Source organism: Rhinoraja longicauda, chromosome 17, assembly GCF_053455715.1.
Source record: "Rhinoraja longicauda isolate Sanriku21f chromosome 17, sRhiLon1.1, whole genome shotgun sequence".
Taxonomy (NCBI): Eukaryota; Metazoa; Chordata; class Chondrichthyes; order Rajiformes; family Arhynchobatidae; genus Rhinoraja; species Rhinoraja longicauda.
The window spans coordinates 37,062,886-37,090,505 of NC_135969.1; the positions used below are offsets into that span (position 1 = coordinate 37,062,886).

Genomic DNA, 27,620 nt, shown 5'->3' on the forward strand with positions numbered 1-27,620 from the left:
GGTAACCTCAGAGAAAAAAAAATGAAATCCAACTCAGTAGATAACCCTAGCAAATGGTAAGTGTGGAGAGAAACCCTGGAAGTAAACAAACACAAACTTTAACATTTACCAAGAATGTGCTTTGTTAACAGTTGCAATCTTTTACCCATGAACGGATGCGATTTTGCAGGTGTTCCGCTTACTACCATGGTGCTGTTGTAAATTTGGATAGTGTGTTTAGTTTAATTTAGAGATACAGCGCGGAAACAGGCCCTTTGTCCCCACAGAATCTGCACTGACCAGCGATCCTCGCACACTAACACTATCCTACACACACCAAGGACAATTTTATCAATTAATCTACAGACATGTATGTTTTTGGAGTGTTGGAGGAAACCGAAGATCTCGGAGAAAACCCACACAGGTCACAGGGAGAACGTACAAACTCTGTACAATCAGCACCTATAGTCAAAAATCGAACTCGGGTCTTTGGCGCTGTGAGGCAGCCACTCTATCACTGGGCCATTGTGCCAAAATCCTTGGTTTCTCAATGGCCCAATTCAATGATTTCGGAATTATTTCTGAAAAATGATAGTCAAAATAGAATACAACAGTAATTTAAAGTAGTTTTTATTGCATGCAAAAGATGTTGCATATCTTTGGACCTGAAAATAGATAACGCAATTACACCTTATACACAAAATTGAGCTCATACTCCACATTTAACAGCTATTGGAAAACTTGAAGCATTACATCTGTAGTTTTGTCAATAAAAATAAGCCAAAATCCTCAAGGATGCAAATTTTGTTTAAGCTCACTTTCAGGACTATTAGGTTTTGTAAAAGTTGATATGAATCGCCAAGGAGGAATATTGGTCATGAAACATGCTTCTCATTCTGATGGAATGACACCAGTAATCCTAATGTACTCAAATTTACAAGCACAAAATTAATTTAAAATGATATTTAAATTGTTTTATACCGTGTTTTGATTTCTCCAATTTCGCACCATACCCAAATTCGTTCATCATGTTAAGTGGAATTATTAAGTTAAGCCATGTAGGAAGAAACTGCAGATCCTGGTTTAAACCGAAGATGGACACAAAAAGTTGGAGTAACTCAGCAGGACAGGCAGCATCTTCTGAAAAAGGGTCGCGACCCGAAACGTCACCCATTCTTTCTCTCCAGAGATGCTGTCTGTCCCCGCTGAGTTACTCCAGCTTTTTGTGTCTATTGAGTTAAACTGATCATTCTATTTCCCAAATATCAAACCAATGAAGGCTTTTTAATAAACATTTCTGCGCAAGATCATACTGAACAGGAAGGATACGCAACATGATCTGTTCAAAACTAGTGAAAATGTCAACATAGTGCTTTCATATAACCCCACACCAACTCTATATACTCTGTTCTTTTAGCTATTTATGAATGAAAATATTTTAAAGATAATTTCCTTCAATTCTAAATCAGCCTTCAACCAATTAACAGAAATAAATACAGGTACCACAGAAAGTGCAAGTTTACACGTCATCCAAATAAATTGGTTACATCCCATCATAGCTGTGATTCGGATAAGAAAAAATCCATAAATGTACACAAAGACAAAAATTGCATATTGTCACTGTAACAAGCAGTTAATTTTCCACAATATATCTCACTTTGCAAAAAACATTTCCAGTTGTACTTTGGAATAATCGAGAGTGAAGCATTAATATCAGCTTGGAATACTTCAAAATTAATATCAATACCAGCTTGTTAAGGCTCTTTAAAGAATGGCAAAACCTTATTCCAGGAATACTGCACAACACAACTCTTAAGGAGGAGCTAAATTAAATCAGAACCTGGTTAGTTTTTGCCTTGTGCCAAGATATCAGCAATTTTAGAAATGTGCTCCTGTTCTTGACCAAGAGCATTCAATAAGATGCCCATGGGGGTCTTCTTAAGTCCAATCTCCTCCATCTTGTTTTCAAACTTGTTCTGAAGGTTACGAAGCCGTAGAGAGGAATGCACAAATATTACTAAAACAAAAAGTGAAAAGGTTTTAAGATTAGACAGGATTTCTCCAACTTCATGTCACCCCTGCAAACCCTCTCCCTCCATCCTTCCCCCACCCAAGTCGCACCAGCTTCTCGTTCTCACCTAGCAAACAGCTAATAATGGCCTGTCTCCTTTTTCATCGTTACTTTTTTTTGCATATCTTTCATTCATTTGTTCTATATCTCTCTACATCACCGTCTATATCCCTCGTTTCCCTTTCCACTGACTCTAGTCTGAAGAAGGGTTTTGGACCAGAAACATCACCTAATTCCTTCTCTCCAGGGAGGCTGCCTGTCCCGCTGAGTTACTCCGGCATTTTATATCTACCTTTGAATTAAGTAACACAATTTTAGTTAGCTTTAGGCTTAAGTAAGATTAATATTGAGAATAATTTGTTTACTTTTTATTTATAGTAAAAGGTTATTATTAATATCAATATCTAGTTTCAATGGTTTCTTGTTGTCACATGCACCAGATCCACAAGACTATCCCAGTACATAAGCACAATCACCCCAGTTAGTGCCGTATGCACAAGGCAGTCCACCGATTCCAGGAATGAGTGGGTCACCATATGATGAGCACTTGACCAGGTTAATTCCCAGGATGGTGGGACTGACACATGATGAAAGAATGGATCGACTGGGAATTCACTGGAATTTCAAAGGATGAGAGGGGATCTTATAGAACATTAAAAAATCTTAAGGGATTGGACAGGCTAGATGCAGGAAAAATGTTCCCGATGTTGGGGGAGTCCAGAACCAAGGGTCACAGTTGAAGAATAAGGGGTAGGCCATTTAGGACTGAGATGAAGAAAAGCTTCTTCACCCAGAGTTGTGAATCTGTGGAATTCTCTGCCACAGAAGGCAGTGGCCAATTCACTGGATGTTTTCAAGAGAGAGTTAGATTTAGCTCGTAGTGCTAACGGAATCAAGGGACATGGGGGGAAAAGCAGGAACGGAGTACTGATTTTGGATGATCAGCCATGATCATATTGAATGGCGGTGCTGGCTCAAAGGGCCAAATGGCCTCCTCCTGCACCAATTTTCTATGTTTCTATGACATCAATAGGCCTCTAGTCACTGGAGATTAGAAGGTTGAGGGGGGACCTCACTGAAGCTTACAGAATAATGAAAGGCATAGAGTGGATGTGGAAAGGATGTTTCTACTGGTGGGAGACTCTAGGACCAGAGGTCATAGCCTCAGAATTAAAGGGCGCTCTTTTAGAAAGGAGGTGAGGAGGAACTTCTTTATTTAGAGGGGAGTTAATCTGTGGAACTCATTGCCACAGAGGGCTGTGGAGGCCAAGTCGGTAGGGTGGATGTTTTTAAGGCAGAAATAGACAAATTCTTGATTAGAATGGGTGTCAAGGGATATGGGGAGAAGGCAGGGAAATGAGATTAGGAGGCAGAGATCAGCCATGATTGAATGGCGGAGTAGACTGGATGGGCCGAATGGCCTAATTCTATTCCTATAACTTGAGTCCATATGCAAGAGGCACCATTTTTCTTATTAAAATATATAATATCAATACCTAATATCAATACCAAGGAAAGGCAGAGCCCACAATGTTCCATTGTTGGCGGTGGAAAAGGTGATAATGAGTGATGCAAACAGCGAAACTAGGCAAGGCGACAGTGTAACTAGTACGACAAACTGGGTGGGGGGGGGGGGGGGGGGGAACACAATACTTACAAAGTAATGGCAGTGTGATTCCAAACAGGAAAACCATTACACCTCCGATTATGGAAAGCAAAAAGTAGCTTATCATTAGAACGGCCATAACAAAGAAAGTTGGGTGCTGCCGTTTGAAATGGCCAATCGCGGCTTTATTTTCAGATGCCCACAGAGCACCCATGAATATCACTGTCACCACTGCTCCTCCTAGGATGATTTCCAATGGACTCATAAACCTGCCGATAAAAGAAGATTCATCAGTATCCTAACCCAACATCATTCGACATTTAAATTTTAGATGTCGCTGCAAATCCAGTGTATTGCCCAGAAAACAGCAATGGCCGTTTGAACTGGTTTTTAGACTTTACTTTGGATTTCAGCAACACAGCATGGAAACAGGCCCTTAGGCCCACCGAGTCTGTACTGACCAGCAATCACTCCGCACATGAGCACTATCCTACAAACAATGGACAATTTACAGGTTTTATTTTTATAAACCCAGTTAACCTGCAAGTCTTTGGAGTGTGGTGGAAAACTGGAGAAAACCCACGCAGTCACGGGGAGAATGTACAAACTCCATACAAACAGAATTTTCTCCACGTTGATCATTCCCCATTGACATTCATGTCACAGAGTTATACAGTGTGGAAACACCCCCTTCAGCCCAACTTGCCCACACCAGCCAACATGTCCCATCTACACTAGTCCCACATGCCTGTGTTTGGCCCATATCTCTCTAAACCTGTCCTACCCATGTAACCGTCCAAAAGGTTCTTATGTAAGGGCTAACATTACGCAGTAATGTGGGTTTTATTGCAGGAGTGTAAAAGCTCCAGCTCGGATTATTCCTGGGGCATCCTGTTGTTAGCATGGAAGCATGGTTTATGGCTGATCGTATCCTCTGATATCAGCAACTGGCCTCAAAGCTTTGAAGTGTTAAGAAGAACATCTTGCCATATGGACTGCCCTTTGTTCCCAAGAAAGAAGAGGTCACGATTGACACGGAGGTCCCGAAAGACACATAGAGATTTATAGGGCATTGTAGACTTGCCATATAAGGCAGCGATGGAAAAATACTGGCACATGTATTTAGGGTATAAAAGGTGTGTAAATGTAAGCTTTCGGAGAGAGAGACTACACTAGCTTCCTGAGCGTTTCTGAACGCTCCGGTATCTAGGCTCTCTCCCACCTCGGTGAGTAGAATAAAGAGGTTAAACGATTTTGGTTGTCTGACTATTCTGTTAATAGGTTAATAACTACAACACTTAAATATGGCGATGGTAACTGCCTGAACTCCGGCAGCTCGTTCCATACACTCGCCACCCTTTGTGTGAAAAAGCTACCCCACAGGTTCCTATTAAATCCTTCGCTCTTCACCTTCGATTCCCCTACTCTGGCCAAGAGACTCTGTACATCTACCTGATCAATTCCTCTCGTGATTTTGTACACAAAGGTTTTTTGTTCAAGAATGCTCTCTGCCTCAGCACTACTCCAAGTCCCGAAGACCTGCTGCCTTGAGCAAGCTTTCAGTTATCAGTCTGTGGAACCCGACAGTGGAGACCAAGTCATTGGGTATTTCTAAAGCGGAGATTGATAGGTTCTTGATTAGCCCGGTTGTAGATTTTTTGATTTAGAGATACAGCGCGGAAACAGGCCCTTCAGCCCACCGGGTCCGCGCCGCCCAGCGATCCCCGCACATTAACACTATCCTACACCCACTAGGGACAATTGTTACATTTGCCCAGCCAATTAACTTACAAACCTGCACGTCTTTGGAGTGTGGGAGGAAACCGAAGATCTCGGAGAAACCCCACGCAGGTCACGGGGAGAACGTACAAACTCCGTACAGACGGCGCCCGTAGTCAGGATCGAACCCGAGTCTCCGGCGTTGCATTCGCTGTAAGGTAGCAACTCTACCGCTGCGCCACCGTGCCGCAGGTTGTCAAAGGTTATGGGGAGAAGGTAGGAGAACGGGGTTAAGAGAGAAAAATAGATCAGCCACGATCGAAGAGCGGAGCTGACATTCTGCTCTTAAGCGGGGCTGTGGAGAGTGGAGTCGTGGAGTCAAGGAGTCAGAGCAATTTTGTTGCTGCTGGAGTCGGTAAAAAAGTCCTGACTACGACCTCAACATAAATTTCAGAGACTACGTAAATCAGGTTTTTAAAAAAACCACTTTTTAAACATACCGCACACTTTATTTCCACCCAAGAGAATGAGAAATCACATCAGTGCTGCCATCTGGCGGCAGAACCACGAGAAACAAAACGTAAACAAACGCTATCACCAGCTGATTTCCCTCCACCTGCTACTGAGCGAACACGCCTGGACAATTTCTGAATTCAAAAGGTAAATTTAGTCATTCATTTATGGGGAAATATATTTATAAATGAATACAGATTACGAATGTTCATGATTTACTGCAAAATAAATCGTCAGTGATGATTAATTCCTTCTCAACAGCAATAAACACTAGTCTTGGCAAAGCGTCAAAGAATTTAGTAATTTGTCGTCAATACAAACCATAATTTCTACTTTCATTGGGATGCTTGACACATTATTCTCGGTTAAAAGGTTAGTAAGGGGTTGGGGTAATGAAGGGAAAAAAGGTTAGAGCTCATTTAGGCAAAAGTATAGTAAACACCGGCTAACCTAAACTATCGGGGGGCTGCATTCCATTGACAACCCCCCCCCCCAACCTGACCTAAACTAACAGGTCATTGACCCCACTAACCCCTTAAAGCAAGTTTCCTCAAATTATTTAATAGAGACTATTAAAGTGAGTTAGTAAAGGTAAGTAAAGTATATCAGTGAAAGAGTTTAGAACTGAAAGGGTTAAGGAACAGCTCGTGCAGGAAATATGTGGAAACAAGATAAAATGCTGTGAGTAACTGAAATTGTGTTTTAATGCACGACAAAAGAAACAGCTTCAGGATGCTGGGAAGAAAAAAAACATAAGACGCCCGATTGTTAAGTCAAATCACTTTGAAAGACAAGTGTGATCCAGACAAGATCAGAACTGGTGCCAGGAAAGATATGAGCTAGTGGAGGGATGTGTTGAGGAATGTGCTAAGGAATGCACTGACTGTGATTAACTGCCTGTGAAAAATCAGGTATAAATGTACTGTTTGTGCTCAATACTTTTGAGGGGGACCGTGAGGGGCAACGAGTATGTTGCTCTCCCATTCCCGCATGCTTACTGAAGAGGAATTGGTACATGAACTGGTTCCCTGCCGAGATCCTTTAAGAAGACAATACTAGGTAAATAATTCTGTGAATTGAACAGGTCAGACTTAGCGTGGTCTGCGATCTATTTTATGTGAATTGAGCAGGTCAGACTACTCAGGGGGGTCTGTGTAAATTGGTAAGAGAATTCTGTGAATTGAACAGACCAGACTACATCCGGTCTATGTAAATTGGAATCGATTATTGTGAATTGAGCAGGTCAGTCTGTGTAAATTAATAGTAATAAAGCGGGCTGAAAATGGGACAAGCCCTGGATAAGAGTGATGCCGGAGCTCCAGGACAGCGCGTGTTACTTAGACCGAGAAAAAGGTAAAGATGTAAAACGCACAACTAAATTAAAGTCAGCAACAAAAAAAACAGCTCCTGAGGCACAACCTGGACATGCATCACTTACAAGGGTCATTACTACAAGGTAACTGTAATAATGACCACAGGAATGTTTAAGAAACACCTTATCAAACGTTGTAAGAAATGGTGTAGCCCTAACTTGATTTTCACAACCAGCCTTTCTGCACCTAAATGGAGAAATGGCTAAGAAACTAGGAGTTTCTCTGGCAAGGGAGAGTATCAGAAAACTTAGACTTGAAGAAGCCAAGAATGAAAAGGAAAAGCTTCAAAAAACTCTTAAGGGGCGGTTCATCTATATACTGAAACTCTCGTTTGTTTGTTCCTGAACTACAGCCAAAACGGTACACGATAGCGCGACAATTTTAGGCCCACCTTTCTCACCATCATTCCTTTGGTGCTAATGGAAGAGGTTTCATTGAAATTGGTGTTATATTTTTAAAGCTATTCATATTTTAAAGTTTAAATCTATCTCCGGGGGAGGGAGGGGAGAGGGAGGGAGTGGAGGAGGGAGGATAAGGGAGGTTGAGGGGTGTTGAGGGGTATGGAGTGGGGGGGAGGGGGGCAGGAAGGAGGGGAGGGGGGAAGGAGAGGGTACTGCACCAATGCAGGAGAGGTTTAACCATATAATAACCATATAACAACTACAGCATGGAAACAGGCCTGTCCAGCCCTACCAGTCCACGCCGACCATTCTCCCAACAGGTTCACTTGGTCTAGTGTTCATTAAAATGGATGCCACCACTCGTCACAGAGTTAACTATTTTGCCATCAATGCTAGATTGGTTGATGAAAACAATAAAATAGTAACTCGGACGTTAGGAGTAAAGGACACCAAGGCACATCATGACAGCATTTATCTCCAGAACTTAGCGGAAGAAATTTTGAAAGATTTTGAAATTAAGACAGACCAGATTCTATGCATCGTCACTGATAATGCTTCAAATATGCTAAGCACAATAGAAAAGATTAATAAAGTTGAAGAAGAAAAAGTCACTACTGAAAGGGAGATCTCTGATGCAGATTCTGAAACTGAAATAGCAGAAATAGAACAGAAACTTTAGATGATATTGTTGAGGGGGCATCTCAGATCTGTCTAATCCAAGGAATGCGTTGTGCTGTACATACATTGCAACTAGCAATAAGAGATGGATGGAAAGACGCCGTGCAGCTACTCTGATAGGTAAGGGGAGGCAAGTAGCCACAGCAGCCAGGACCTCTAAAATTGATGCTGTCCTCCAGAGATGTGCAGGAAAGGGAGCTATTTTGGACCAAGCAACTCGCTGGGGCAGCACATATAGGATGGTTAAGCTTTTGCTTGTCCTAAAACCCCTTCTAGAAGACATTGAAAATTCCAAGGTCTTACTGATTGAAAGTCAATGGAGGGAGGTATCACAATTAGAAGCTCTGCTTGCTCACCCTTAAGCAGGCACCAAATGGCTGCAAGCAGAGGATTTAACTCCTGGTACATTCCTATGGGAGTGGAATTTTTTAATATTTCACCTATCCAAAGCTGGAGGATTAATTGCTGAAGGAATTGTATTGTCAAAGAAGAAAAGAGACGGTCTGGTGCTTGAAAATCAGATCTTGTTAGCTGCTGTCTATGTAGATCCAACGGACCGAATCTTGTTTTTTTCAAGATTCAAGATTCAAGATAGCTTTATTGTCATCCAAATTGGACGAAATTCAGTCACCCACTGTCCAACAACAAAAGCATCAAAATAGGCATTAAAATTACACAACCCCAAAACACACAAAAGAAACATCCATCAAGAAAACATCCATCACAGTGAGTCTCCTCCAGTCCTCTCCTCACTGTGATGGAAGGCCACAATGTCTTTTCCCTTCTCCTGCTGTCCTCTCCCGCAGTCAGGCTGTTGTGGTTGCAGGCCGCGCCGGACGGTCCGCAGCGGGCCGAGCCTAAGGCGAGTCGCAGCCGCTCCCGCAGCCTCCGAAGACGGCCGGCTCCGCCGATGATAAGTCCGATCCGGGGCGGGCGAACACGCTGCTGCTGCCGCTGTTGCTGCACGTCGGGGCGGTCGTGAAGATCAAATGACTAAAGCATGAGAGGCCCTCTGTGATGTTGCAGTTTGGATACAAGGGCTACTTACTACCTGACAAGTCAGAAGAACCACAAAATGAAGATCATGGGAGGACCAAATCGTCATCCTCTTCAAATGATGAAGAGTCAGATTTTGCAAAATATTTCGATAAAATTGAACAGTCGAGAGCAAAGCGTTCCCGTTTAAACATGCGAAGGCAGCCTTTCAATGTTAAACTAATGGAATTTAAACAAGATTTTCCTGGTGGTTTAAAAGAAGTAGAGAAATATGATCATTCATCCAAACATACAGTACAAGAAGTCATCCCTGCTTATCCAGGAATAGGAAGATTTGCCACCACGATAGTAACAGCCAAGCCACCCACTCAGGTCAGCGTGGAGAGGCTGCTCTCCACACTGAAAATAATTCAATCAGATTTAAGGGCTTCAATGAAAGAGGATCTGGCAGAAGCAATTCTGTTCCCAAGGACAAGTTATTTAATATATTTTAGGAATGTACTTTTGTAGCAAACTTAACTACCTATGCATTTAGTTTTAATTACTACTAGACCAAGTTGGGTCCAATTCTCTCCTGCGGGCCTCTCCTGGGACAACCCTGCGGGCACGGCAACCTCTCCAACTGACGAAGCCTGTAGCTAGGCGGTGTGTATCTCCCTGGGCCGTGAGCGGGTGAGGGGGGACAGAGAAGGGGAGAGGGTGCCACTCACCTCAGCCCCATGCCGTCAGCGCTACAGCATTACCTAGGGGTCGGGGCAGAGTCGGAATCGGAGTCACAAGAAATCGAGGAGTCGGAGTCCAGTGTTTTGGGTATCGACTCCTCAGCCCTGCTCTTAAGTCTCATGAACTAATGAACTTGACATCAACATGCCAATGGTCAGATTTTTTTTTGATAACTCTGACGAAAACTTCGGAGTTTTAAAAACAGCATAAAGGTGCTAAGCAACAACACGTTGGAAGATTGAGCTCTCGATTTCAACAAGTCACATGATACACAGCTACAAAATATTTCATAACATCATCCACGAGGTATGTTTTTCTCCAACGTTCTCTTACCCAATAGTAACGTGGTTGAGTCGTCGTACGAGAAAGGAAACATCAGCCACAGAAGTTATTCGCATCTACGACTTTGCTGTCAGCTGATACACATTCAGCCATATGGCTTACTAGGTGACAACTGCCGAGGGGGAGAACAAAGAAGGACCCAGAGTGGGGCAGGAGCCACCGTGAACTAAGGGGGACCACAAGTGAAATATTTGTCGGCGCCCTTTATGTGGCGACTCTTTGCATACCTTCGTGTTTGCATACAGGTGTCAGAGGTTATGGGGGAGAAGGCAGGAGAATACATTTAGGAGGTAGAGATAGATCAGCCATGATTGAGTGACGGAGTAGAATTGATGGGCCGAATGGTCTAATTCTACTCCCATCACTTATGACCTTATCATTCATTCATTCATTCATTTGAATAAGCCATTCAAACACAAGACTTGGTTTCATAGGCTTCGTACGAACAAGAATATTTTTTAAATATCCAACAGGATGTTCGTGGGCATGGCAATACTCTACTGGACTGTTTGTTAAAAAGAATTTCACTGTGCGTTTGGCACGCGACAATAAAAGCACCATTGAACCAGTGGGGGGGGGGAGGAGAAAAGACTGAGCGGACCGAGCAACAGGAGGGGGAGGGGGAGGCGTCGGTGATGGAGTGGGGAGCGGATAAAGTGACAGCCGACAGGAAGAAGCGGCATCTGGTGAGAGGGGAGGGAGCTCCACAGTGACCGAGCGCATCCCGTCGGTGGTGGTGGCCTGAAGAGAGCGCTCTCCCCAGGGGCTACAACGTGAGCCACCACTACTGGACCATGCAGTGGGCGAAGGAGGGCTTGCTGGTGAGCCCTGCGAGCCAGAGGTTGGGCCGGACCTGGGGGGCTGTCATGGGTGGCGTCGGCAGGTCCGTCCGCTATAACGGAAATCTGTTATAAAGGGGTCAAGATTGACTCCCCTCTCCCTCCCCCGCCCCCCCCCCCCCCATCTTTGCATGTCCCCAATCCTTTCGTCACTTTAATTTCATGTTTCATGTATTTTGTGGTTCATGACTGTTGGCAGATCAATTCCTTCCTGGGATAAATAAAGTTCTATCGTATCATATGGTGCAAGGTCATAGGTGACAGGAGCTGAATTAGGCCATTCGGCCCATCAAGTCTCCTCCACCATTTAATCATGGCTGGTCTATCTCTCCCTCCTAACCCCATTCTCCTGCCTTCTCCCCATAACCCCTGGCACCCGTACTAATCAGGAATCTATCTGCCTCTGCCTTAAAAGAAGGGATTACTGCACACATCTGCTAAAACGTATTCCCTCTCTCCCTCCCATACATGTCTCAACTGACCCATTTAAAAATTAACAGGTTAAACATCAATAACTTAAAAAGGGCAAAGGAAATGAAATGCATTCACTAAAAGAGAGAATTTGTACTGAAGTGGATCGTGTAGTGTTATTTTTTTTTAATGTGGTGCATGAATTATAGATGTTATATAGGTCAAATTGTTTAAAGGCTTTATGTTGATGCAAGAGGAGGTTTAATCAACTTGCAAACAAATGGCAAGTAGCAGTGCGGCAACTAAAATGTTGACACACAGTGAATGTTTTTATCTGTCAGGTGGGGACCAAGAGGATGACGTAAAGATAGTGGTGGCAGCCTGGAGAGGTCAGGGAAACCTTGACAATTAACAGCTGATCAGTGTGGACCATACGTGAACATAGAGGGGAGAAAATATTCTTGCTATTGAGGGCGTGCAGCGTAGGTTTACTAGGTTAATTCCCGGAATGGCGGGACTGTCATATGTTGAAAGACTGGAGCGACTAGGCTTGTATACACTGGATTTTAGAAGGATGAGAGGAGATCTTATCGAAACATATAAGATTATTAAAGGGTTGGACACGTTAGGGGCAGGAAACATGTTCCCAATGTTGGGGAGTCCAGAACAAGGGGCCACAGTTTAAGAATAAGGGGTAGGCCATTTAGAACTGAGATGAGGAAAAACTTTTTTAGTCAGAGAGTTGTGAATCTGTGGAATTCTCTACCTCAGAAGGCAGTGGAGGCCCATTCTCTGAATGCATTCAAGAGAGAGCTAGATAGAGCTCTTAAGGATAGCAGAGTCAGGGGGTATGGGGTGAAGGCAGGAACGGGGTACTGATTGAGAATGATCAGCCATGATCACATTGAATGGCGGTGCTGGCTCGAAGGGCCGAATGGCCTCCTCCTGCACCTATTGTCTAAACACAGCCAGACTCATCCATGCCGACCAAGATGCCCCATCCACATTGGTCCCATTTTGCCCACGATTGGACCATGTCCCTTGCAGCACCAGAGACCCGGGTTCGATCCCGACTATGGGTGCTTGTCTGTACGGAGTTTGTACGTTCTCCCCGTGACCGCATGGGTTTTCTCCAAGGTATGTAGGTTAATTGACTGGGTAAAATGTAAAAATTGTCCCTAGTGTGTGTAGGATGGTGTTAATAGTGTTAGTGTGCGGGGATCGCTGGGCGGTGCGGACTTGGTGGGCCGAAAAGGCCTGTTTCCGCGCTGTATCTGAAATATGAATAAAAAAAATATGAATCTTCGGTTTCCTCCCACACTCCAAAGACGTACAGGTTTGTAGGTTAATTGTCTTGGTGTGTGTGTAAATAGGACAGTGTCGGTGTGTGGGGATCGCTGGTCGTGCGGACTTGGTGGGCCGAAGGGCCTGTTTCCGTGCTGTATCTGTAAACCTTTCCCACCATTTACCTGTCCAAATGTACTTAAATATTGTTATTATACCTGCCTCACCCACTCCCTCTGGCAGCTCATTCTACATATTCACCAACATCTGTGTAAAATAAGAATAGGACATTTTTCTCAAGACTCAGCCTCAAGTTTCACAATGTCAAAAGGGTTCCAGCCCAAAACGTCACCTATTCATGTTCTCCACTGATACTGCCTGACCTGCTGAACTAGTTACTCCAGCACTTTGTGTCCTTTTGTGCCACAAACATTGTTTTAGTTTGGGGTTACAAATTGCTAGATAATTCAATTTAAACTGTTGGGGCAATTTAACATTCCAACATCTACATTCGGAAATGCCTGTCAAAATCTCCAGAAGGAATTCATATGCCCAAGATAAAATGAATGTAATGGAAATCCATAGAACTACCCCCAACAAACATGCTTACATCCTGTGAACCTTGTATTCCTCGGTGTTGTTTATAAACCAGAGCTGAATTATATGGTTTGGTTTAGCTTAGAGATACAGCGCGGAAACAGGCCCTTCGGCCCACCGAAGCCACGCCGACCAGCGATCCCCCCCCCCCCACACACCAACACTATCCAACACACACTAGGGACAATTTTCAATTTTACTGAAGCCAATTAACCTCCAAACCTGTATGGAGTGTGGAAAGAAACTGGCGATCCCGGAGAAAACCCACACAGGTCACGGGCAGAACGTACAAACAAGCACCGGTAGTCAGTATTGAACCCAGGTCTCTGACGCTGCAAGGCAGCAGCTCTACCGCTGCGCCACCGTGCTGTCCTTAGGCTTACATTAGACTTCACTCACAAAGTGGTGCTCTGTGAAACTGAATCGGCAAAGCTGCACCAATACGGTCAGACTGCATCGCTGAAAGAATGACAAAGGACTCTAGAAGAACTCAGCGGGTCAATAGGCAATAGACAATAGGTGCAGGAGTAGGCCATTTGGCCCTTCGAGCCAGCACCGCCATTCAATGGCTGATCATTCACAATCAGTACCCCGTTCGTGCTAAAGGTGTAAATTTGGGGGCAGGGGGAGTGTGTGGGAGAGAGGATGGTAGGTGAAGGCGTTACTGTACGGAAGCCAGTTGCTGGCAGGAAGGTGTGAAGAGAATGGAAAGATCAACAGAGGGAGAGGTAAAGATATAGAGTGGTGGAGTAATTCAACAGGTCAGGCTGCATTTCTGGAGGAAATGAATAAGCGAGACATTTCAGACTATAACAGCAAGGGGAGTGTTCACCATTTGTTGTAATCCCCTTCATTCTTGGGTGTGACGCAACCAGTCAATATGCTCTCTACCCCACACCTGTACAAGTTCAAGAGAGCAGTCATCGACATACCGAATCTCCTCGGTCTTCGATGGATATATAATAGGCATTGGTGCAATCATAAAGAAAGGTCCCAATGTGCTGGGTCCAGAACAGGTCTTCAGAGATATACGACCAGGAACTTTAAGTTATTGACCCTCTCCACCATCAACCCTTTGATGATGGCAGGTTTGTGGACCCTCGGCCTTCCTGTGCACCGCAAATGGTTCGATTGTAATCGTGCATTGTCTTTCCGCTGGCTGGTTAGCGCGCAACAAAAGCTTTTCACTGTACCTCGGTGCACGTGACAATAAACCATACTGAAACTCTTCCAAAGTCAACAATCAGTTCCTTGGATTTACTGATGTTGAGAGCAAGGGTTTTGTTGTACTGGAACCAATCAAGTCAAGTCAAGTCAAGTTTATTTGTCACATACACATACAAGATGTGCAGTGAAATGAAAGGTCACCCACAGTCCAGCAATAGAGCAATAAATTTAAAAAAATCACACAAAATCACTATCAACACAAACAAAAACAAAAAAGAAACATCCATCACAGCGAGACCCTCCAGTCACCTCCTCACTGTGATGGAAGGCCAGAATGTCTTTTCTCTTCCCCTGCCGTCTTCTCCCACGGTCAGATGTTCGACCCCCCGTTCTGCACTCATCATTATCTGTAATTCATCCAACAACGATGGCTTAATCAGTGAATTTAAAAATGGAGTTGGAACTCTGTCCTGATACACAATCAGGAGTATAGAGTGAGTAGAGCAAGGGACTGAGCATAAGCCTCGAGGTGCCCCTGTGCTGATGGCTCGAGAAGACTGTACTGTTGCCAATTCATGCCAATTGTGGTCTGCTGATGAGGAAGTGGAGGATCCAGTTTCAAAGGGATGTGTAGAGATGCAGTTCACAGAGTTCAGCAACAGGTCTGGAGGGGACGATGATGTGGAACTCCAAACTGTCATCAATGGAAAAACAGCCTGACTTAATTTAGTTTAGTTTAGAGATACAGCGCGGAAACAGGCCCTTCGGCCCACCAGGTCCACTCCGACCACCATTCCCTGCACACCAACGCTATACTACACATACACACACATGGGACAATTTACAATTATACCAAGCTAATTAACCGACGAACCTGTACATCTTTGGAGCGTGGGAGGAAACCAGTGCACCCGGAGAAAACCAATGCAGTTCACGGGGAGAACGTACAAACTCCGTATAGACAGCACCCATTGTCAGGATCGAACCTGAGTCTCTGGCGCTGTCGGGCAGCTACTGTACCGCTGCGCCACCTTGGTACCCCTAACAGTATGTGTTTGATAGTCCGTGCCCCAGTGCAGTGCCATTCTCATTTCACCATCAAAAATGTCATTTACTCCACCCATTCCCACTTCCTCAGCTATGTAGATAAAAGTGTTTTCTCTCTCTCAGTTCAGAGCAAGGGTCTTCGACTTTAAAAGTTAACAGTTTCTCTTTCCACAGATGCGGCCTGACCAACATTTTATGTTTTTATTACAGAATGTATGGTGTCTGCAGTTCCCCCACCCCTCTTCATTTACTTAAGGGATGACAGTGGGTGAATGAGCCAAAACCGGCCAACTGGTTTCTTCACAGATGGCAACCAAGTTGGAAAGTGAAACAGACATCAAACTATCTTCCCGATTTCACTCAAATACATTGAAATGAGTAATGATCAGCAAGAACAGTCAACTCTTGCATCACCTCTCTCTCCGTCCTAATCGTTGTACTAGTTTCACTGTCATCCTGCTGCGTTTCACTGTTCGCATCGAAGATAGACACAAAAAGCTGGAGTAACTCAGCGGGACAGGCAGCATCTCAGTCTGAGGAAGGGTCTTGACCCAAAACTTTCCCCTTTTCCTTTTTCCTTTTCTCCAGAGATGCTTTCCGACCCGCTGAGTTACTACAGCTTTTTGTGTCTATCTAGGGCTCAGAAAAAACTGAATTCCCCCTTCAAGTTTTGAAACAGAGAAATTAACTGAAATCATGAAGTATGCTTCAAGGCATACTTAAGGGAACAACAATCAAGAAGTGTTAAATTGTGTTAAAAGAAGCCAGACCCAGTATAATTCTCGAGATGAGAAAACATTTCTTCACAGGGAGTGGTGAGTCTGGAATTCTCTGCCACAGAAGGTAGTTGAGGCCAGTTGATTGGCTATATTTAAGAGGGAGTTAGATGTGGCCCTTGTGGCTAAAGGGATCAGGGGGTATGGAGAGAAGGTAGGTACAGGTTACTGAGCTGGATGATCAGCCATGATCATATTGAATGGCGGTGCAGGCTCAAAGGGCCGAATGGCCTACTCCTGCACCTAAATTTCTATGTTTCTCCTATTATTCTCTCTCTCTCTCTCTCACAACCCAACAATTAAAAACACAGTGTGAAGGAAGGAACTGCAGATGCTGTTTAACACCGAAGAAAGACACAAAATGCTTTAGTAACCCAGCGGGTCAGGCAGCATCTCTAGAGAAAAGGAATAGGTGACATTTCGGGTTGAGTCCCTTCTTCGGACTCTTATTTTTACAAGAAATTCTGTGACATGGGCAGAGTATGATGGAGAGCCATAAAATATTGGACATCCTGAAAAGTGTGTGCAAGACAAACTCAATATACTTTGAATATTGTAATAAAAAGGAACTGTAGATGCTGGTTTATATTAAAGATAGACACAAAATGCTAGAGCAATGCAGGTCAGGCAGTGTCAAATCTATTTTCTCCAGAGATGCTGCCTGACCCATTGAATTTAATTTTGAGATACAGCATGAAAACAGGCCCTTTGGCACCTTGAGTCCACACCGACCAGCGATCATCTATAAACTAGTTCTATACTACACACAGCGGACAAACTTAAACAGAAGCCAATTAACCTACAAAGCTACACATCTTGGGGACGCGGGAGGAAATCGCAACACCCGGAGAAATCCCTCACGATCACAGGGAGAACATCTAGGTAGTGCCTGTTGTCAGGATCAAACCTGGGCCTCGGTAAGGCAGCATCTCTATCTACTGCTGCGCCACCGTGCCATCCTTAAATGACTTGACTGAGCAAATGACTCTTGCCGCTCCAAATGAGCCCCTCCAGCATTTTGTTTCACACTTTGCAGTTTGTATAACTGGGCTATATTTGGGCAAAACTTTCAATATTTGTATATAATCTTTTTCTACAATGTTCAGCTTGCACTGAGAAAACATGCTTATTTGAGCAAAAGTCTGGAGAAATTTCCAGCCATTATTTTTCCACTTTTCCCTCAAGCCATTACTGCCACGTTGCGAAGATTAAAAACAGGGAATTACAGAAAAGAAGATGTGTCGCCTTTAATAATGTAATAGCATATCAGAGTCAGGCAACAAATTAGTCCACTGAAAATGCTTATTGGCCGAGTGTATTTGGAGCATACTCAAGAATCATTTGCCAAAATTCAGCCAGCATCTGTCATTCCACAGCTCTGAACTCATCATTCATTTTCTGCTGCCAAATTCATTGGAAACTATGAGTGCTTGCCACCTAATTTCCCCACAGCCCTTCCATCAATTATGACTAACAGACAATTTAAAAGCTCAACTAACTCCCAGGTTTCCACCCTAGAAACTACCAGAGTAGCATAGTTTCCATTTTTAAGGCATACTTCCTCGGCATTTATAAATAGCCATTGGTGAGGTACTGGTGGAAAAAAAATTGGAAAGATTACAATAGACAATAGGTGCAGGAGCAGGCCATTCAGCCCTTCGAGCCAGCACCACCATTCAATGCGATCATGGCTGATCACTCTCAATCAGTACCCCGTTCCTGCCTTCTCCCCATACCCCCTCACTCCGCTATCCTTAAGAGCTCTATCCAGCTCTCTCTTGAAAGCATCCAATGAACTGGCCTCCACTGCCTTCTGAGGCAGAGAATTCCACACCTTCACCACTCTCTGACTGAAAAAGTTCTTCCTCATCTCCGTTCTAAATGGCCTACCCCTTATTCTTAAACTGTGGCCCCTTGTTCTGGACTCCCCCAACATTGGGAACATGTTTCCTGCCTCTAATGTGTCCAATCCCCTAATTATCTTATGTGTTTCAATAAGATCCCCCCTCATCCTTCTAAATTCCAGTGTATACAAGCCCAATCGCTCCAGCCTTACAAAGTCACACTGCTACGTTATACATACCAAGGAAGCTGAAGTGTGACCGCGGCACGGTGGCACTGCGGTAGAGTTGCTACCTTACAGCACTTGCAGCGCCGGAGACCCGGGTTTGATCCAGACTACGGGTGCTGTCTGTGCGGAGTTTGTACGTTTTTTTCCCATGACCACGTGGGTTTTCTCCGGGATCTTCGGTTTCCTCCCACATTCCAAAGACGCACAGGTATGTAGGTAAATTGGCTTGGTATAAGTGTAAACTGTCCCTAGTGTGTGCAGGATAGTGTTAATGTGCGGGGATCGCTGGTCGGTGCGGACTCGGTGGACCGAAGGGCCTGTTTCCACACTGTATCTCTAAACTAAAAAAACTAAGATCCTGGTTGCGTACAAATTAGGTAACTAACCAAGGCATTTTGCAATAATATTCAGACAAGGGTTAGGCTAAAAATGCAAGTTGAATATAGTGCTATACATATTATTTTAGCTATTTATTAGCTGCATCATTTGATAGTCAATTATACCTATCAATGGAACGGAACAGGACAAGGAGAATTATAATGGTTGGCCTTCAAATAGAGCCCAAGATAAAATTTGCACTCTCACCTACATCCCTGGCAGAATATTTCCACTCAGTGGGGTTGGTTTTTGGAATGAGATGCCAGAGGTGGTTAAGACATGTAGTATAACAACATTTAAAAGACACATGGACAGCTACTTGGATAGGAAAAGGTTAGAGTCGAGATGCAGTGCAGAAACAGTCCCTTCGGCCCACTGACTCCACGCTGACCAGCGATGACCCAGTGTACGAACACCATCCTACGCACACTAGGGACAATTCACAATTTTTACCCAAGCCAATTAACCTGCAAACCTGTACGTCTTTGTAGTGTGGGAGGAAACCGGAGCACCCGGGGAAAACCCACGCAGGTCACAGGGAGAGCGTGCAAACAGCAACTGTAGTCAAGATTGAACCCGGGTCTCGAGTGCTGTAAGCAGCAACTCCACCGCTGTGCCATCAAACCGCCCCTTCAGAGGGATATGAGCCAAATGGGACAAGCTTAGATGGATCATTCTGGTCGGCATGGAGGAGGTGGGCCTTGTTTCCATTTTGTAAGACACCGACTACTAGTTCATTGTAGCCACAATTGATAGATCAGAGTACGAGGCCTGGGAGGGGAAAAAATCACCTGCTTCAAACGCTTCATGTACTACACAAATGAACCCACAGACGGTGGCCTTCATTGCACTGCGACTGTGACCAACATCTTACCACCATACAAGGCATTTTGTTATTGTGGATTGAAGCCAAGATTGGGTCATCTATGTTGCCAAACAACAACCTGCCTTGCAAAGCGAGAAATACTTCCTAATTTCAATAATCCTTCCAGCAAGAGAGCTAGGCAGATAATTCAAAATTTACAAAACCTTCAGGACAGTAAGCAAGTTAAAAGGTTTCCTCTCATATATCTCTCTCCCCCTCCCCCTCCCATCCACATTCCTTCATCTGGCTTCACATTTTAAACCTCTTCTCCCCTCATCTCTCAGCCTTTTGTCTATTCATCTTTGTCCTTTGTCCATCCATATGCCAATCAACCCCCCCCCCCCTCACCTACACCCACATAACACTTGCCAGCTTTGTCCCACCACCTCTCTTTCAGCTTACTCCCCCCCCCCTCACACCCCAACCACAATCATTGAAGGGTCCCAACCCAAAACGTCACCTATCCATTTTCTCCAGAGATGTTGCCTAACCCACCGAGCTACTCCAGCACTCGGTGTCCTTTTCGTAAACCAGCATCTGCAGATCTTTGTGTCTCCTCTCGTATATTGTTGTGATGTGGGAACAGGTTGGGAGAAAGAGTAGCGGGTCATCTGGTATTGATTCACTTTGTTATACGTTCAAGATATTTTCATGGCTGCTTATTAAAAATTTAACATTTTCTGGAACTGCAGGCCCTTAAGTGTGTCTGGCAAGAACGATAGTTTCAGCTCATTGCACTGTTGTGTTGCGGGAATTAACTGACCCAGAGCCCCTTTTGTTCCTGCTGATTATTATGTAGAGGCAAGATGCATTCTTATATAGACACAAAAGCCTGGCGTGACTCAGCGTGTCAGACAGCATCTCTGGAGGAAAGGAATAGGTGATGTTATAGGTCGAGACCCTGAGAGTCAGGGGAAAGGGAAACGAGACCGTCTCAGTCTGAAGAAGGGCCTCGACCTGAAACCCATTCCTTTTCTCAAAGAGATGCTGCCTGACCCACTGAGTTACTCCAGCTTTTTGTGTCTATCTTTGGTTTAAACCACCATCTGCAGTTTCTTCCTGCACATTCATTCTTATAAAATCAGGAGGCTATATGCTGGAGTAACTCAGCGAGTCAGGCAGCATCTCTGGAGAGAAGGAATGGGTGACAATTCGGGTCAAGACCATTTTCTCCAGAGATGCTGCGTGCCCGCCCGCTGAGTTAAACCAGCATTTTGTGTCAATCTTTGGTGTAAACTAGCATATGCAGTTCCTTCCTCTATTTTCCATGACACAAATTAAGGAGCACTAGTTTAGTTTGGAGATACAGTTCAGAAACAGGCCCTTCGGCCCACCGAGTCCACACAGTCACAGGGAGAATGTACAAACTCCATACAGACTGCACCTGTAGTCAGGGTCAAACCCAGGTCTCTGGCGCTGTAAGGCAGCAACTCTACAGCTGAGTAACCGTGCTGCCCTAATGCACTATTTGGATTAAGTGGACTGGTTGCAACATGATTGCAATCTGGAACTAGAAAACCACTTAAGTTATTTTAGAAATTGACAGGCAAAAAAAAAACTGATTTAATCAGCATGGGAAAGGGACCTATTTCAGTGTGTTCTCTGCAGTAATCAGGTGCCATTGCCTCTTCAGAACATGGATGCTACTTAAAGAGAAAATAGATACAAATAGCTGGAGTAACTCAGCGAGTCAGGCAGCATCTCTGGAGAAAAGGGAATAGGTGACGTTTTGGGTCGAGACCCTGAGAGTCAGGGTCATAGGGTCATTAGGTCATGTGATACAAGTAGAATTAGACCATTTGACCCATCAAGTCTACTCCACCATACAATCATGACTGATTTATCTCTCTCTCCTAACCCCATTCTCCTGCCTTCTCCCCATAACCCCCGACACCTGTACTAATCAAGATCTATCTCTGCCTTAAAAATATCCACTGACTTGGCCTCCACAGCCTTCTGTGACAAAGAAATCCACAGATTCACCATCCTCTGACAAAAAAAATTCTCCTCAACTTCTTCCTAAAAGAATGTCCTTTAATTCTGAGGCTATATCCTCTAGTCCTAGACTCTACTACTAGTGGAAACATCTGTTCGGTTTAAATGAGACCGTCTCATTCCTCTTTCCCCTGACTCTCAGTCTGAAGGATCTTGACCCAAAACATCACCCATTCCTTTTCTCCAGAGATGCTGTCTGACCGGCTGTTTGAGTTGCTCCAGCTTTTTGTGTCTATCTTCGGTGCAAACCAGCATCTGCTGCTCCTCCCTACACGTGCAAAGAATGAATGAACCTCAAATTGATGCAAATAAATTCTCAATTGTACTACACCGAGCAGGAAATGCATCAATAATTGGCTCATTACAGCATCCTGTCATATTGATGCCTCAAATTTCTCCGAACTGCTCTCCAAAAGATTTTGGAAAACTAAAGTCAAGCTCTCATTGTTTTCTTCCATAGGTTTGCAGCCAAGGATCACAAGTTAGGTATAGCTGTTAGGGCTAACGGGATTAAGGGATATGGGGTTACTGATTTTGGATGATCAGCCATGATCATATTGAATGGCCTACTCCTGCGTCTATTTTCTATGTTTCTAAAAGCGCCAAGCCACCATGCATCACCAGTCTCGAGGTTCGATTTACCTTAATACTCACCTTACTGTTTTAAACAGCTATTTTTTTTAATACTTCACTTCAACAGATGTTTAACCTCCACAGAAAGTTAAATATACTGTAGTAAACTACTTGCAAAGTTCACCAGCAGGTTACATACCCTGGCTACTCAATCGCAAACTGTAGAAGTCATTCTGCAGGTAGAAGGTGCCCTTTGATTCTTTTCCCTTCTCACCTTTCAGTGATGTAAACAGCTCTTTCCAGTGACATCAGAACTGACCAGTCTAAAATGAGGTCAAACTGAAATATTATTTCTCCCTCCACAGAAGCTGCCTGACCAGCTGTGTACTTCCTGCATTTGTTTTTGTTTTTTAATTTCAGGACTTCATCATCTGCAATGTTGCCTTTTCCACAAATCAGGATAGTTCAATATTCTATTCAGAGCACTCTGAATTTTCTGACCTCCAATATGTCACCAATAAGTGGGATAATTGGTCTAATTGGCCTTAATTACTGACAATTAAAGCATTAATAACAATCCTGATTGTAAAAGATCATATTGCCATGAGGTGAGAACACTGCTCAGCTGCAAAACACTTTTACATTCAAAATTTCTCTCCCCTCCTGCTCTGAAGTACATGAAAATTTTCCAAGTAGTGATAGTTAGTTGACAATAAATAGACATGATCCAAAAATCAATTATTGTGCTGAACAACAAAGAAACCAGATACAAGATAATGCAGTAATTTGGGTAAAATTATCAATCCAGGGTGAGCCAATTTCTTTTACTTATGGTCTATTTAACCAACAATAAGCACTCAAATACCCAATTACATTAAATCTTCTTTTTAAGCAAAGAAGATTATTTGTGTATGAAAGAACTGCAGATGCTGCTTTAAATCGAAGGTAGACACAAAATGCTGGAGTAACTCAGCAGGACAGGCACAATCTCTGGAGAGAAGGAATGGGTGACGTTTCGGGTCGAGACCCAAAGGTCTGAAGAGGGGTCTCGACCCGAAAAGTCACCCATTCCTTCTCTCCAGAGATGCTGAGTTACTCCAGCATTTTGTGAATTATTTATGCTGGAAACCTTTCAGAATTTTGCATGGTTGCAGAGTTGCATTTGCATTACACAACTCAACCAATGGAAGGTATAACCTAAAGTTAAAGGGTAAAGAAATAATGGAGGCAAGAGAGTTAGATACTGGAGGAACTCAGCACGTACTCGTGTCGTATAGAACAAACAGTACAGCACAAGAACAGACAACACTTCAGCCCAGTTGAGTTGAAGGGTCTCGACATAAAGCAACAATTCTCCATTTCCCTCCAGATATAGCATCGTGTTCAGCACAGACATTGTTACAGTTACAGTTTGGTTGATTGTCACATGTACTGAGGTACAGTGAAAAGCTCTTGTTGCATGTCTTTCCGCTGACCAGTTAGCACGCAACATGAGATTTTCACACTACCTCAGTACACGTGACAATAAATTAAACTGGAACTAACAAAATCTGTGCTGAATATGATGCCTTACCTGCAGTGAAATAGAGAGTTGATGCTTTGGATTGAGACGTTCTCAACCCGATAGACAAGCCCATGTGAAGAATCTCAACCCAAGACATAGTCTGTTCATTTCCCCCCACAGATGCTGCCCGACTGTTTTCCTTGCTGGAAACAAATATTGTTTGAATGAAACCTTGAGACCTTAAGTACATTATGCAACTCAGGAAACTGTGTACTGTACACTGTGAATTGAATCTGGAACCATCCTGACTTATCGAATAGGCAACAAAAAAAAACCCTACAGACACTGGATATCTAAAAATAGGCAAAAACGATGCAAATTTTATCTAGGTGCTTTAACCTAGAGAATCAACTTCCAAGCTTGAAAAATTGTTAATGTCATAATGAGGCTAAAAATATGGCCCTTAAAATATTTTGAAACAAAATAAAAAGGAAACTATCCTGCACGTTTTATTGCGATCTCAGAATTAAATGTACAAATAGTATTGTGTAGCTAATACACCAGGTTGCGAACTTGTTGTGGAAAACAAATGGTAAATCTTATCCAGTATGATTTCCAACCAATACTCTTAAACTAAATACTCTTCAGATAACCATCTTGGGTGTTGGCTACGAGAATGATCCGGACTGACACGATTGAGTCCAATCTAACAAATGTGTAGTTGCTACCTTTCAGTTTCACTGAAATATTTGGACACAAACTCTCAATATTCCACAGTTTTCAAAACTGCAACAGAAACCTATTGTGGTGTACATTCGAATGGAGGAGCCCAACGGTAGAATCCAATCATCGTTAGGGACCAAATTGTTTCAATGCAGGTACAAAAATAATTGTTACAAGTTCGCTCTCAGGAGACACTGAATAGATTAACAGGGAATAGATTAAATTGTGTTAGGAATGGGTGCAACACGAGCTAATTCACTGCATTCTAGACATCGACTGAGCTATGACTGGGCTAACAAAAGGATACTAAGTGCTGAAGCAACTCTGCAGAACATGGATAGGTGATATTTCAGGTCGAGACCCTTCTTCGGACTTGGCTTATCCAGCCAAGGTGGCACTTTTCTGGAGTCCCCCAGGTTTACTTTCCCGAGAGCTTTTTCTGAGAACGTCTAAAATTATTTTTGAGTTGGCCTGGGAGTATTTTTGAACATGTACAGACAAGAGGGGGGGGGGGGGGGGGGGGATTAGTTGAAGTAAACATCAATGTTCAGCACAGACATAGTGGGCCGAAGGGTAGTGTGCTGTTCTGTGCTCTATGGCCTATGATACCTCCTGCGTTGCAGGGTTCCTTGCACCAAACTAGAATTTGCTCGTACAAGCATTATAAAATAATGATGGCACATAGACTATTGCAACAGTACAGAAGAGAGACAGTGGCATTTAAGCAAACGTGTGTGAAACAAATGGCTGCAGGCTCTAAGCAGTGAGTGAGTCAGTCGCCTTACCCGATTAGTAAGAAGAGGCAGACAGCCACGGCGAGGTAGTTGCTCTGATAAAACATCAAGTTGCTGATCACCCGATTGTTCCATTTCGCCAAGTCTCGGAAATCTGGCTTGGCGAAACGCGTGGAACCGAGGATAAAATCGTCCCAGGGTCTTAAAGGAGCGAACTTCACTTCCATTTTTAATGTTAAAGCGGCGGTGGTGGAGAGAGAGAGGGGGAAGAGAGGCAAGGAAACCGCAGCAGAAACAACAACAGCAGCAGCAGCAGCAGCCTACAGCTCTTGACAAAGCGTCACTGCCTGGTGTTACTGCCACCGCCTCTCCTACAGATCACGTTGTCTGAGTCAAGTCTGATGCGCAGGTTACATCCACTCTAGGAGGGGGAGGGGGGAAAAAACACAGTGCAAGGCCACTACACCCAGGCCTAATCAAGTGCCTTTTCCAAAACAAACCACGCAGATAAGCCAGCAATCAAATCAAAAGATTCCTGCTTTTTAATAAAAGCCAATTACAGATTTTTTTTTTCAAAGAAAAACTTACAAAATTGAAATTGCTTGGCGTAAGAAAATAACTGCAGATGCTGGTACAAATCGATTTATTCACAAAATGCTGGAGTAACTCAGCAGGTCAGGCAGCATCTCAGGGGAGAAGGAATGGGTGACGTTTCGGGTCGAGACCCTTCTTCAGTCTGAGATGCTGCCTGACCTGCTGAGTTACTCCAGCATTTTGTGAATAAATTAAATTGTTTGGCCCTCTATCCTTTATCTGTGCACCCCCCCCCCCCTCCCAAAATAAACTATATTCAGAATTTAAAAAACTATACAAAACAAGGACAGTGCAAAAACTCTTCAGACATTCTCAGCATTCGTACATTCATTGGTGTTATAATCGGTGGTGTTCACAATCTATCATTTGACCAGGTGCCCACTGGGGTGATATCCCTTCCCTTGTTTGAGGGCCGTCTCCACCGGATCATGTCCCCCCAATGTCCAGCAGCGGAAGGACCCTAGACTGTGGTCCTCCCCCACAGGGCCTTGGTGTTGGCTGCATCGAGCTTCAGTGAGTCCGTCAGCACGTACTCCTACAGTCTGCTGGCCTTGCCGAGGCAGCATGAGATATAAATGAGTCAATAGAAGGGAGGATGGTTTATGTGAGCCCACAAACCATCCCAAACCAACTTCCCTTAGATTGGCTCCATTTATACCTCGCGCTGCCTTGGCAAGGCCGGCAGCATAATCAAGGACGAGTCGCACCCTGGCCACTCCCTCTTCTCCCCTCTCCCTTCAGGCAAAAGATATCGAAGTGTGAAAGTGCACACCTCCAGATTCAGGGACAGTTTCTTCCCAGCTGTTATCAGGCAATTGAATCATCCTACCACAACCAGAGAGCAGTGCTGAACTACTGGTGATCCCTCAAACTATCCCTGATCGGGCTTTGCTGGCTTTACTTTGCAGAAAATGTTATTATGTAAATGGCTCGATTGTAATCATATATTGTCTTTCTGCTAAGTGGATAGCACGCAACAAAAGTGTTTCGCTTGAATAAATAGTTATTTGTGCTCTTCACCATGTGCTTCCTCCATTCATTGATCCGAATCCTTGAATCCTGCATATTTTTCATGACAACATCTTGCTCTGCTGGGAGGTCAACGTTTCAGGCAGACCAAAGAGCTTATTTGCACCGTGGATGGCTTGATTGCATTCATGTATAGTCTTTGACTAGGTAGCAGGCAAACACACGCTTTTCACTGTACTTGTTGCATGTGACAATAAACTAAACTAGACTAAACTATTAATGGCAAAACCCAGTGAAGATGCAAAGTAAAGTGACATCCACCAGCTGTGGAAATATAATTTTCTGCGGTTACAACTAGGAAGGCAGAATGAGATGTGGTTAAGATAACAACTTTAAGACCAATCACAAAGGAAAATTGTTTACACTTGATTCTACTTGGCTGCTGTCATTTCTACTGGTTATCTTGGAATTAAATAATGAACCATTAGAATTAGTGGCAGTATTAATGACAAAAATGCTGTCTATAATTAAAAGTAGCAGCAACTTCCAGAGTGCACTCTTGTGTTGTTAAACACATAAATCCAGAGGTTGACTTCAGTGGTAAATTTGATGAGGTATCTTCACAGCTCATATAGACTTACTGGTCGCCACAGGCAAGAGGGGCCGAATAGCCTATTTCCGTGCTGTAAAAC

The 27,620-nt window shown here is 43.8% G+C and overlaps 1 protein-coding gene across 1 annotated transcript; it reads right to left on the minus strand.

Moving 5' to 3' along the window:
• Positions 1–593: 593 nt before the first annotated feature.
• Positions 594–25,739, minus strand: LOC144601927 (PRA1 family protein 3-like). Its single transcript, XM_078414516.1, has 3 exons — positions 25,417–25,739; positions 3,708–3,925; positions 594–1,996 (listed from the first exon to the last, which is right to left on the minus strand). The coding sequence occupies exons 1-3, from the start codon at positions 25,590–25,592 to the stop codon at positions 1,824–1,826; spliced, it is 567 nt and encodes a 188-aa protein (XP_078270642.1). The 5' UTR covers positions 25,593–25,739; the 3' UTR covers positions 594–1,823.
• Positions 25,740–27,620: the final 1,881 nt, after the last annotated feature.

Coding starts and splice junctions, on each gene's coding strand:
- LOC144601927 (XM_078414516.1), bottom strand. CDS start 25,592: ATGGAAGTGAAGTTCGCTCCTTTAAGACCCTGGGACGATTTTATCCTC. Junction 3,926..25,416: donor TGCCTCTTCTTACTAATCGG/GTAAGGCGACTG, acceptor TTTTATCGGCAG/GTTTATGAGTCCATTGGAAA. Junction 1,997..3,707: donor AATCACACTGCCATTACTTT/GTAAGTATTGTG, acceptor TTTTTGTTTTAG/TAATATTTGTGCATTCCTCT.